This window comes from Belonocnema kinseyi, chromosome 1 (genome assembly GCF_010883055.1).
Source record: "Belonocnema kinseyi isolate 2016_QV_RU_SX_M_011 chromosome 1, B_treatae_v1, whole genome shotgun sequence".
Classification (NCBI taxonomy): domain Eukaryota; kingdom Metazoa; phylum Arthropoda; class Insecta; order Hymenoptera; family Cynipidae; genus Belonocnema; species Belonocnema kinseyi.
Window position 1 is genome coordinate 122324642 of NC_046657.1, and position 13507 is coordinate 122338148.

At 34.4% G+C, this 13507-nt stretch overlaps 1 protein-coding gene across 8 annotated transcripts in view; it reads right to left on the reverse strand.

Moving 5' to 3' along the window:
- The window catches only part of LOC117166852, a 651449-nt gene that overhangs the window by 403917 nt on the left and 234025 nt on the right, over positions 1–13507 (reverse strand). For all 8 annotated transcript variants that reach the window (XR_004466323.1, XM_033351264.1, XM_033351253.1 and 5 more), the window contains one exon: positions 4790–5003. Coding sequence is in view for 7 of the 8 variants with exons in the window: in XM_033351264.1 (XP_033207155.1) it covers positions 4790–5003 (214 nt within the window). In the remaining variant the exon portion in view is untranslated. The remainder of the gene's footprint in view (positions 1–4789; positions 5004–13507) is intronic.

Here is a 13507-nt window from a genome sequence, read left to right on the forward strand (position 1 = left end):
ATAAGGACAACCGCTGGATTTCGCCGGGAGCGGTTGCTAATCTGAAAAATTGCACTCGCTCCCAGCGAAATCGCGGTAAAATTTCAGCCGCAACCAAGTCTCACGACTGTGAGATGGGTGGTTAGAGTCTGTAACGGAATCAATACGACGATCCGGCAAAAGTTTCGTGCACCATAATAACACGAAGCGATCCAAGGACTGCCGCCTCCTGCATTGGTTACCCAAGTGTTTGAGCATATTGTTGACACGCATGAGTTGGACAGCTAAATAGTATGTGCGCTAAATGCTCGGGGTGTGCATGGCACGCCCTGCAGCTATCATCGGGAATGTCTTGGCTCAAAATGTGGCGACGGTATGTTAAGGTGGAAATGATATCGCCTTGGCATACCAAAATGAAACCCTCCGTACTAGACTTCAATCCGGGTGATTGAAGAAAATCAAAAGATAGCTCACATGACATTGACTGATCCTCCACATTTCTGTGGAAGATTACGTGCATCCTCTTATCAAGGAGCTGTTCACTAAAGTTTTCTCTTGTGCTTTCTTAACTCGTTCTTTTAGGAGTGAGTACTTGAGATAGATAAGATTTGATGCATTTTGCTTACCCCTAATACTGAAGTCCAGTCCGAGTTTTTCAGCAGCCTCCTCCGCTGCTTTGTACAGCAACGCTTTTTTGCCCACTTCTTCGTGCTTCCTGACCATTTTAAGAAGAGGGTCTCTTCCATTTGCGACTCTTAGCTCTGTACCCAGAATAATCCTATTATGAACACATTCAAGACTTAATTTCCGCGACCACCTTACCGGCATGAGATGTACAGTCGCGGAACAGAAGACTTAAGATGCATGCTTTTGTTTATGTGCTTAACTTTTCTTATCCTGATATCAAGGGATCAAGGTGTCTGCTTCGGAGAGTATCCTTTGTAGATTTCACATCCTGAATGTAGCTCTGTGGCACGATCAGGTATGCATAAGTCTCTCCAGCGCAAAGGTGTCGTATAGCGCTTTCGATCTTCTGATTTGCCGCAAAAGTACCCATCGGAATGGCGGAGTGCTAGAGATAGTGGCAATAATGTAAGGCACAAGAGGAGTGCGCTCATGGTACCGCCCTGAAAGACACCTCTCTAAAAGGTGAACTTGTTATTTGTCACACGATTTTTTCCAGAGCAGATAGTAAATCTGGTTTTCCAAAGCGGCATCAATCTCTCTATGCAACCAACGATTTGCGGATGAACCTTTAAGCTTTCCAAAAGACATATGATAAGTCTATGGGAGGTCGAATCGAAAGCTTTCCGATAATCAATCCAGTCCACTGATAGGTCACGCTGGTAAAATGCTGCATCTTTGCAGACACATCTATCGATGAGCAGGTTCTTGGTATATTTACGTATAATAGTCCTGATTTGGTCAAAAAATCACTTTCAGCACTTATTAGATGGAGAACTGCATAATGACCATTTTTGTTTACCACGCCAGTGTAGAAAAAAGAATTTTCTACTACTGTTTTTACTTCTACAATGTAGAATTCTTGAGGAACACATGCATTTTAAATTTTATCCAAATTATATATTTTAAAACGCACACATAGTGTTCAGTCCTGAACAATTTTTATATTTCTAATAATGTAATCCAAAGAGAAAAACTTTTACTCTTTATATTATAATTTAAAAAAGGACGTTTCCATAGGGCGTTTGGTTCATGAGTTTCTACTTCACCTCTTTCCGACTGCGCTCGGAAATAAAGAGCCGCTCGTCAAATAAACGTTTTATATTTTTCATTTTAAATTTGTATCGACTCTTTGATTAATCCCAAAAATTAGAATTGAGGCCCAGCACATAGAAAGCTTTTTTGCTTATTTTGTAAAATTTATTTTCTTGTGCTTATTCAGCTTTCATTCTCTTTTGCATGTCTTCATGTGAATTCAGGAGCAGCAAATAATGTCGCCATCCAATTTAGATTTTCTTTAGCCATACGTATGTTTTTTGAACAACTAGAATTCAAATTGTGAATGCTTTACTCAACAATTGTTCTTGAGACGCCACGTTGCGCAATTGTGAAATGTGTTTTTTTCTATTGTGGTACCTCGTAATATTCTTTTATTTGATAATTTTTTGCATATTAAAACTGAAATCGTGAAGCTCGGATCTTTTTAGAACAACCATAGAAAATGTATACTATATAATATGTCACGAACTCGAATTTTTTTAAACCTACCTTTCACATATAAAATTGATTGCCTTTTTTGTTCAGAAAAACACCTGATCTTTCTCTTCTTATCTACTATGTATTTGATAATCCTGTGTTGCTATTTGAAACGAAATTTACGTTTTAATCTGTATTTATTATTTATTAATCCGTTACAACAACCATAGCATAGACACTCCATATTGTTAAAACACTAAAAGTGGTTTAGGTCATATTGCGAATCTTCACTACAGCGTGCCATCAATTATCTTGTCTACTATCAAAATAATGGTTTAGTTCATCTATGTCTACCAAGATCGAAGTATTAAGTAGATGAAGATTGAGGGATGGGACCGAGCTTAGGGTACGAACTATAAAAATCTTACGTTCCGTACGGATATGGGTTAGCCTAACCCGGCAACTTGGAGCGAGTGTATATTGGTCAGTAATTCTTCAATTAAAACAATTTTGTTTAAATCACTTAAACTTTGCTAAAAAAAATACGATTGTTTTATTAGACTTGTGACATTATTTTATTTAACAAAGATATATGTGAAAATATAAACAATTTTCAAAAAAATTGCATGCAAATTGTTTTTTCAAACTACGAAAGAAAGCATTTTTTGGTGTAGTTATAAAACGTTATTAATTTAATTTATCATAAAAGTCACGAAAAGAAATATATTTTACAATATAAAAATACTTGCTATAGATGATATTAATAAGTATTACATGAATAAACAACTTGTTTCAAATTCAAATAGAAAAGTGTGGATTCTCAAACGAACGTATTGAAAGTGCTTTACATTTTGACACTAATTATGAAACTTCATTTATAGATAGTATATATATCTTTATATAACTATATATAACTTCATATATACATAGTATACTATTATATGACTTTTGTTAATCATTTTAAAATTTTGATTTGAACTATTTCATAGTGTGTCTCCAGTACCTTCAACCCAAAAAGGGCTCTCATCTCTCTTTTTTCTAATCGTATTTCTGACATACGTGACGATAACTTTAACACGAAAAGGAAAATATCCCTAATAAAGTTAAGTAAAATTGATTTTCTATATTTTTTTGGAATAAATTATATATTTTTATTCATCAAAATAACCTCTTATGTGGAGCTTCTTTGACTTAAAGTTTGTGACTTGGCGTCCAAAACAGTCTCTCGATGTTGACTTTGTTTGGTCACTCTGAAACTATTAAAATTATTTTAAACAGGTGCATTAGGTCAGTTTTAATCAGTTGTGTAGAAATTTCTTCTTTTCAGAGCATTCTCTTTCTCAAGTACACTCAGAAATTTCCTCTAAACGTCTAAACAGTAAAGGAATACTTTTACGGTTAAAGTGCCATCGCTTGAGAAGTAGGTTTGAAAACAGATCCTTTAACTGTTAAAGTGCGAGTCGTTTAACCAAGAATCGTTTCAACGATAATCGACTCTACTTTAACGCGTAGAAGGTGCAGTGTAACAGTTTAAATGGGACGTACTCTTACCGAAAAATAATTTACGCGCATGCGTGGAATCGCATTACGGAGCTTTTAAAATGCAATCGTTGAGCCATTAAAGTGCATACTTTTAGCGATAATATAAGAATCGTTCCACGCTAAAAGTGATTGTCTTCTGAAGATGAAAAGGCGTGACTCTATTATTTAGTCGACATCATTTCAGCGTTAAACTAGATCATTTAAGAGTGAAACGCATCTGGTTTTAAAGTATTCTACTTTAACAATTAAAGGACAGACTTAATCGTTTAGAGGAAATTTCTGATAGTGTAGCTTGGATAAGAAGTCAAGTGTATTAGCAAAGATTAGGTTTCATGACAGAATTAGCCTTTTTGTTAGGAGAAGTATACACTCAAAGTTATAAGCCGCTCGTCTTGCAGTCGTAAAAATTCGACTCAAGAGATAAATTTATATATTCAAGGCATAGAAACTTGTCTCCAAGACATAAATTGAAGTCTGGCTCCGTCTCAAAACTGAGAAATGCTCAAGTCGAACCTTTCGAGTTTAGCATACCTTGATTGGGGGCAATTCAAATCGAACTCACGTCGAAGCATTTTTACTCGGGAGGCTTTCGATACGAATGACTGCATGAGATTATGAGACACACATTAAACATTTTGTAATATGTAGTAACAAAATGTAACTAAACCTATATAAGGACAAGTTTAATATACAAAGCTCAGGGTATGAACTAATTAGGCCATATCTTCCAAATTATAAGAGATAGCTAATTCAACTTATTTTAGTTTTACAGCAAATTTTATGCACCTAATTTCACTAAGACACGTGCGAGCTTCTTTCTGAAAATATATTTATGTGTCTTTATACTATAAAAGTTGCCATTCAACTTCTTGAATCAGGAATTATATTTTACTTGTGCAATGAGAAGGATTAAACCGTGTGAACACATTCAATTTACTTTATGTTTCACGGTTCAAGAAAGATTAAATAATTACATATAGTTGGTTCAGTTTGGGTTGGGGTGAATTTCTATCTGAATCTCTTTCCAGGGCTGTTATGTGACCCCTCTAAAATAGCAATTGGGCTTAAATTGCATTTGGAACTAATTTTACGTAACATATTTACTCACCGGATACACCAAGATGAACTGTCCTGATTAAAGGTGGATGTGCATTAACTTGACACTCGTAGAGGCCCCCGTCGCGTTCTGTCACTGAACGTAAAAGTAGTCGCCAATCATGTGGTGCCTCATAGTCCAGAGAAAAACGACTGTCACTTGAATATGTATTAAACCCGAAAGTCAGCAAAAGCAGTTCTTCGCCACGTCTACGAACCCAGGACACCTGAAAATAGATAAGCGATTCTTTGTTGACAAACATGTAGAGATATATTAAAAGTCAGTAAAAACTTTTTTGAAGGATAGTAAATATTCAGTAACATATACGAAACCCTCTTTAATAGTAACGTCAATATTTTGAGCTAAAACTCATACTGCGTATGTATGTAAATTTATTATTTTTAATCAAAGATACATCATGAATTTTCCATGCCTTGAGAATTCGAAATTGAATCACAAGATCCTTGAACTTCAAAGGTCTGTTCCCACGAGATACATATTAAAAAGATTTTTCTGAAGAGAGATTTGCAAAGTATATCCAACATCTTTACCAATATAATTATATGTTCCCTCTAGCAATAATGTTTTTCTCACTTCAAATAGGACTGCTTCTGCTTGAAATACATATTCTATGATAATGTCAAGTTCAAGTTTTTATTTCCAATTAATTTTTCAATAATTAAAAAATGCATTAAGGGTGTCACTAAATGGTAGCATTTCACTTAGTGGCGTCTTTACCTTATATCCAGCAAACGTTTATTCTAGAAATATTTTAAAAGCAAGAGAAACATTTCTGAGGAAATTGTACGAATTCCAAAATTACGGAAAAAGGCAATTATAATAAAATATTTCAATATGAATAGTCTAGAATCAGAGCGTCATAATTTCAAATAGATTAATTGTAACTGTCCCCCCTTCTCTAGATTCACAAATGCAAAATTAAAGAATCATTAGCTGCAGTTTGGAGTGAACCGTACCAATGGTGCTTCAAGATGCAGTGCGAAACTGTATAAGGCGCTTGCTGTTCCCATTTGTCACTATTATAAAGGGCTCAACAGTGAATAATTACGTCTCAGAAACTTTGGACGTCACACTAACGTTGAAACACTGTTTTCTGTATGTTACGCTTAACAGGCTGCAAGTTATAATTTCAAGCAGTGTGACTGCTACTTGCAGCAGATGAGGTCTACGAAATTGACTAAAGTATATTTGATATCAAACAAAATTAACCAATAACCTATGATTCATTGTATGATTCAGAAAAAGACTGTCCAACTTAAGACTACTCTATGCTACTTTAGTATTTACTGGAATGTACAGCATGACTAGCATCTTCGTAAAAATATGACGCGGAATTTTAGCGGTGCATTCCAATTTTATAATTACCAAATTCCTTACATAATTACTTTAAGTATTACTAATTTTGAATGTCTTAAAAGATCCTATAAGAGCTATATAGATTAGGTCCATATATGAAGGAGATAAATTAGAAAAACCCGAGGGAATTTAGAAGAAATGAGCAAAAATGAATTTATGGCCAACATAAATACCCAAACCTATAAAATCCTGGACTGTTATCAGATCCAAGCTGTTTCACCATTCCAGGGGAATAATATACTCGTATTTCGACTCACTGACGGTCTTACGTGTAGGTGCTTCCAGTATAAGGGTGTTGCGTTTGAGCATTTAGGCTAAAAATGCGATCCAAAAAGTCCGGTAGGATCATCATAACCAAGCAGTACAATACCGAGCACGAAAACGACGCAAGAAGAAACATGAAAGCATTAATAAAGACCTGACTGAAATGCTTTTCGCCGTTAAACGAACTTACATACACATTTTCCGTCTTCTCATATCTTCTCGACAGTATCTAATATTAAGGAATTTTATGAATTAATACCCAGTAAAATAGCCAGGCCTAGTGTTATAAAAATTTCCTTACATGTGGCTGGCTATTTGGTTCTAGTACTTAATTCTATCAGGTAAACTGTTAAGAAATCTGATTGAAATTTAATTTACATGTGAATGAAGTTATTTGCATATACCGCAAGTTAATTTTAATATACCATCATGTTGTAAAATTCACATAATTGTATATTAAAATCGGTAAAACGGAGTGCGTGAAAACACCAAGTTCTTTGATGCCTTCAAATCTTGTCAAATATTAAAAATAAAGCAATAACCTTGAATTCGTCGACTGAATACTTGCTCTAAATTGAAGTAAAACGTACCAAGGCTATTTTGTTGTTTTTAGTATTCATTGTTCAAAGTGTACGCTCAACTACAAACTTTATGCGGGAAATTAATGTTGCGATATAAAATCATTCCCAAATTAAGTATGGAGGCTGAAAAATTTACCATTTATATTTATCTTTAAAAAAAAAATGTTATCTTTTATTATTCATAATTGAAAATTATTGCCGAAATTATTTTTAATTTATGTAAAATGCATATATCTGTCTTTTCTAATCAATGATCAACATGCGGTATATGTAATTTAATATGCAAATGTATATTAAATGTATATGGAAATTGTAATCACTTTTAACAGTGTACACATCGATATTATTAATTGTCCTGCGAAAATTTTCCTGGTTTTTTGAAAAATGTCAGATTTAATTGAACCAACACAGTAAAAATAAATACTTAAAGTTATATTCGACCTAATTTTAGATTTGACTAGAGATAAGGAAGTACTTGAAATTATGTGTGCAAACTATCTTGAATAAAGCACTAACTTATCTTAAATAAGAAATAAGCATTTTTCTACTGGAATAAAGTAAAGTATGCTCCTAAATTTCAATTTTCAGTTCTGAATGTAAGTTGAAGGCAACCTAAAATAATCTGTAAGGCTTTCATCGCCTAAAATAAAGGAATATACCTTCCTTAATTTCAGGTTCGTACTACCTGTCATGACGTTACAGAAGGCTTGCGCTAGTGTACATCTCGTGGCCATTTATTCTAGTCGAATCCTACTCCAATACTCCATGTGACCTTGGTCAGTGTCAGCCATTATACTATGTTTCCATAATTCTTGCATTTTTAGTTTTACGAATTTAAAAAAGTGCTGCAGCAAAATCAATTTCAATTGTCAGCCAATATTTGGATTATTAAACCCATCAAAATAATTAAATTAATACAAAAGTTTTTACTTTGCAACGTGAGCAACCTTTCAATGACCGCACTTTAGGACCGCACCTGCCCCCAATATACCGTCTTTTTCAACTTTTCCTACTTTTTCTGTATTTTTTTACAAGTTTGAACCCAACTTGAATATTTTTAAAACAAATAAATATTATATAAGAACAGCTGAAAAGTTTCGGTAAGGCGTGAGAAATTCCTGTGTTTTAGTTAGAATATTACCCTTAATTTCAGTACACATATATTCCTAATTGAAGAGCGAGCATACCTGATTTTTAGGTCATGTCTCCCTGAATTTTAAATAGTCCCGACCTGAACTTCTGGAATCTAATTCCCTTAATTTAATGTTCAGATGCAATTCTTAATTTCAGATTGCCTATGCTTCTTTTTGTGACACCTTCAAATAAGCCGAATTTTCTAATTAAATAAAGTACTTTTTTTGCTGTGAAATATTTAATTGAAAATAGGTTTTTATTCTATTTCGTAAAACAAAATTAGACTCAAATAAAAGAAATCACGCATAAATGTATTCTTTCTATGCCTTGCAGCTCCTTCTCTCTCTCTCTCTCTCCCTCTCTATGCCTGTTTCTCGCCCTCTGTTTCTTTATTCGCTTCCCTCTATGTGTATTCTTTCTGTTTCGTTGCAGAAGGGAAAGTGATTGTCGTTGTAGTAAAAACCAACTCTGTAATCCAACAAGCACAATATTCACAAACTTCACAAGAACGTTGAATCAGAACACACATTTTTATATTTTTAAAGGAAGTTAATTATTCCAAAAGACAAAAGCAAATTAGCGTAAACTCAAAAACAAGCTTCTGAATAATAATATAAAAAATTAGTTTTTCAACGCAATGTAAGAGACATACGATCTGTTAAAAATCACGAAGAAAACTGAAAGAAAAATCTCAGTGATACTACATTTTAACGACTTTCAGTACATGGAACGAAAGACACTTTAATTTTTAAAGGCCTTCAGTAGTAAAACTGAATAACAACATAGGGCCACGATTTTTTGGGTCACTCCCTAGCATTGCGACCGCAGTCTGCACGTGTTTTCCATTTTTTCCCACTCTTTAAAACAGGCAAATATATTTTTGAAAGGTTTGATACATCAGTTGTGAAATTTATCGTATTCATATTACCAACAATATAACACATTTCCATCACAAGACTTTTACGATAGGGAGATTCATTCGCAAGAATATTCGCGTTTTCTAAATCGAAAAAAAATGTTTTTCAAGACTATGTCTAGTAAGCATTGTCTGTTTTTCTAGAATCGAATTCACGCCTCTTATGTGTTCTTTAACCCATACTCCTATGGGACATTCAGTTTGGCCGATATAAACCGCTTTTGAGCTATTTTATCAATTCTACGCTGTAGAATTAGCGAAATGATCGCTAGTATTGAGTCTAAAAAAAAATACCAGAGGCAGGTCAAGATCGCGCTGGACTGAATATCGCAAATACTATTTGCGGAGTGATGAATTCTGGATACGCAGTAAAATCATAAATTGTTTTTAAGTTGTCAAAAGTCAAACGACCGTCGCGATGAAGAGGTACAATTACGACGCGAAAGTAAACGAATTGTTGCAGAATCGGGATACTTACGCAAAAGAAAAGAAAGAAGGAATTGGAAATAAACAGAATACGCGAATAAACTAACCGTTAAAAATCTAAAGGTATATCATGCCCACCCTTCTAAAATTTAAGGTGTTCCAAAAATCCATAATACAAATAGCCCGCTCAGACCGATAATATCAGAAGGGGTAGCGCGACTTACGAATTATCAATCATCTTCAAAAATATTATTGCTAATAATATAAAAGTTCCTTAATCGAGAGGATAGCTTGGATTTATTGCAAAATGAGAAATTTTACGATCCCGGAAAAAAACGTGTTCACATCACTAGATGTCGTTTCTTTTTTGACAAATCTGCCGAAATAGAAGGCACTTAAGGCGGTCTGTAGCAGGTGAAATAAAATTCGCGAAAAGACTAAAATTCTGAAGGTAGATTTCGAAGAAGGACTTAGGTTATGCCTGAATAGAATGGATCTCAATTTTAAGGAAAACACGTAATTCCAAAAAAAGAGAGCTGCCAATGGGCTCGCCTCTTTTACTGGTTTTAACCGATATAGTTATAAACGACCTGGATACAGCTATTTTACAGAAATAGGTTTCCAAGTTCCTTTGTAGCCTCGGTATATAGATGAAATACCAGTAGATCTCCTAGAGAAGGAAGTAGAAAAAATTTTACAAGTTTTCAACTTGAAAGATTTTGGAATTAATTCACATTAGAAAAGTAACAGAATAGGGCGATAATTTCCCTAGATGTCACTTATCAAAGGAATGACAGCCAAGAAATAAATTGCAATTGGTTTTGTAAATCAACGTGGCCCAGCATATGCCATCATTTTGATTCTCCCCACCCACAAAAATAACAAAAAACTTTGTTTTCAATATGGTCGACAGAGCTATTCTTATCTCTAAAAGCCATTTCATGAAGATAACTTGCGACTACTGGAAGACACTCTCAATGAGAACTTTCACCTGCAAACATTTCTTAGAGAGAATATCAATCTATTATTAAATATTTTGTCTAAGAAAGAACAGCGTATCTCTTATTAAATATTTTGTCTAAAAAGGAACAGCGTAGAATTGATGACATAGTTAAAAACGCGGGAATTAGGTCATTTATTAGCATTCCGCATGTTAAAGGATTATCTGAACGAATCGCGAGCATTCTCGGACAACACGACGTTACTACGGCATTTAAAAAAAAGATAGCTTACATCAGTATTGAGACCTACTAATGATAAATTAAACAAATTGCATAATAGCAAAATTTTTTATGGCATTTGCTGTCAGAAAAAAAATTGTAATGCGGTTTGTATATGTCAAACTGAACGTCCCTCAGGAGTACGGGTTTAGAGAATACAGAAGAGACATAAATAAGATCCCTGACAAACAGAAAATTCTTACTAGGTATAGTTTTGAAAGAGGTCATTTGAGAACCGATATATCAAAACTTTCAAAAATATATTTGTCTATTATAAAGAGGAAAAATTTTTTAAAACACGTGCAAGCTACGGTCGCCATGTGGGGACGTGACCCCAAAAAACGTCATTCGTTCCATTTTCTAAAAGACGTTAAACTGCAGTACCTCTGAAATGTTTCTTCAGTTTTCTTTTTCGTGTATTTTGGAATTATTAACTTCCTTTCAAACTATAAAAGTGTGTGCTTGTTTTCAACGTGCTTTTCAAGTTTGTGAATATTTTTTTTGCTGGATTACGAAATGTTTTTTACCTTTCCTTCTGCAATGTAACAGGAAGAACACACAGAGAGGGAGTCGTACAGAGAAACACAGATCGAGAGAGAGACGAAGAGAGACAGAGAGAGAGAGAGAAAGAGAGAGGGTGGAACCACACGACATAGAATCAGTAAGTTCATATATGATTTCTTTAGTTATATTCTTATTGGTTTTTTATTTACAAAATAAAATAAAGACCTATTTTCAATTGAATATCTGGCACTGAGGAGGGACCCCATCCATGGCCGAAACGTTTGCCAATTAAATTTTTTTAAGAATTGCACATTTCATAATTGAATAGGTTCATAAGTCCCTTATTCCAATATAAAAATTCCTCACAACAACATTATTAATGTTAAGCGCAATTGGTTTCTTATGTAAGACTTTGAAAAATTTTAATAGATGAAGAATGTTAGATATTTTGGGGTGAAAACGGGGTCTTTTTTATTAAACTTTCTTGTAACTCCAGAGGATGAAATAAGATAGGTACGGAAGTATATGTAAGATTTGCTCCAGGCTGAAAATTCCATAATATTAGACAAATCGTCAACAGGGGTAACGCTAGGCCTGCTACATCATGTAGGACAATGTTGTGTATTCTTTTCTCACCCTGTTCGTCAAACATTTAGATTTTTGTTCTTTATACGTTAATTTTGAGCCCATGTTCTTCATGTTTGTATTCAGTTTGGTTAACATTCTGTGCTAGTCTTCGATTAGCTCTGTCAAAATATTCTCATGTTGTCTAACACTTTGCATAATATCTAACCAGTCACTCAATTTCCCATTAGGCCTTACAGCCTTACTTATATTCACCTTGTCAAACGCAAAGTCGTTTTGCATTTTCTTTTTTTTTGTGTTCTTATTTCATCTTTACTTTCCATTACCATTGATTTAACTTGCCTCTTTTTGTGTCTGTAATCATTCTTAAGTATATTTCTTTTCGCATCCCTAAGGTATGTGATGTGCAACATGCTACCCCACGTCTTCCTCTTTCGTGAGGTGGCTGCTTGGATTCCATCATTCCACCGCGCCACACTAAACACCGTACCACAAACTTCAGTCGCACTCCTGTCAATAACATCCCGGATCATAGTCGATGAGCCCTCTATATCTATTGTTTATTAGCGCCGTCCATGTATACCAGGTACACTAGATGTAGCAGTATACACTCTATCCCAGGTGTATATACGAATCATTTTATGCCTGAACCAAGTATTTGTAATGAAAAAACTCTTTTCTGAGCGTAAGCTAATTTATGTATTTCCAATGTAATTTCTTCTTAGACCCCCAAAACTGCAAATCACCTTCTCTTTGCCCTGGCATTGGACGTCAACTCATCTATTCATTTCTCCTAGTGGAATGATTCTTTCCGGCATGATTTTCTGTTTTTAATGTCACATTTCTTTTTCTTTGTTCCAGGTACACGTAAAATACCTAGCTTCGTTATGTGCATAATTTTGGGTAATTCTCTTACCTTAATATTATTCACTGCTCGAGCATTCCAAATACCCAGTCTTTATTTATCGCCTGAAACTTGACCTTCACCGCGTGCAAGGCTCTCGTCAATCGAAGTTTCAGTTCATTCTGAGGCTATTTTGTTGTTTGTAGTATTAATTGTTTGACGTGAACGCTCAATTACAAACTTTAAGCGAGAAATTTATTTTGCGAGTTAAAATCATTCCCAAATTAAGTAGTTATTCATCGTAGTGTGGACACTGGAGAATCTAGTTATGAAGTGAGACTCTCCAAACTGCGGTTAATGAAGCGGGAGTGTGGGAACATAGGCCAGTCAACGAAGCTGAATGAGGAGGCTTAAATGGAAATAATTTATAACAATGAACTTAGTTGTCAGAAAGCTTCACTAGGGGGTCTTGAAACACATCCCAAAATTCAGTAAATTTGGGGAGGGGGGCGCTCGAGCCGCCATCATCCAATATGGCGGATGATTTTATGTTTTTAGATTTTCCTTGGAAACGGCTGTTTTTAGAGCAAAAATAGTTATACAATAAAACACTCTAAATTTTCTTCTGAATAAAAAAGGTTATATAAAATATTGCCATAAAGTGAATAATTTGCACGAAAAATTGAAAAGATTGAACTTTTTTGGAAGTTCATGATTCTTGCATTTATGAGCGATTTCCTCAGTGAAAACGAGTGCAGTTTATTGTTTCAAGCTTTACTGAAGGTAAGCTACCGTGCAATATCGATAATTTCGTTGTAGCTATATTATTTATTTAATACTGAAAATTATTTTGATCATTTTCAACGCTTAATTTGAAGA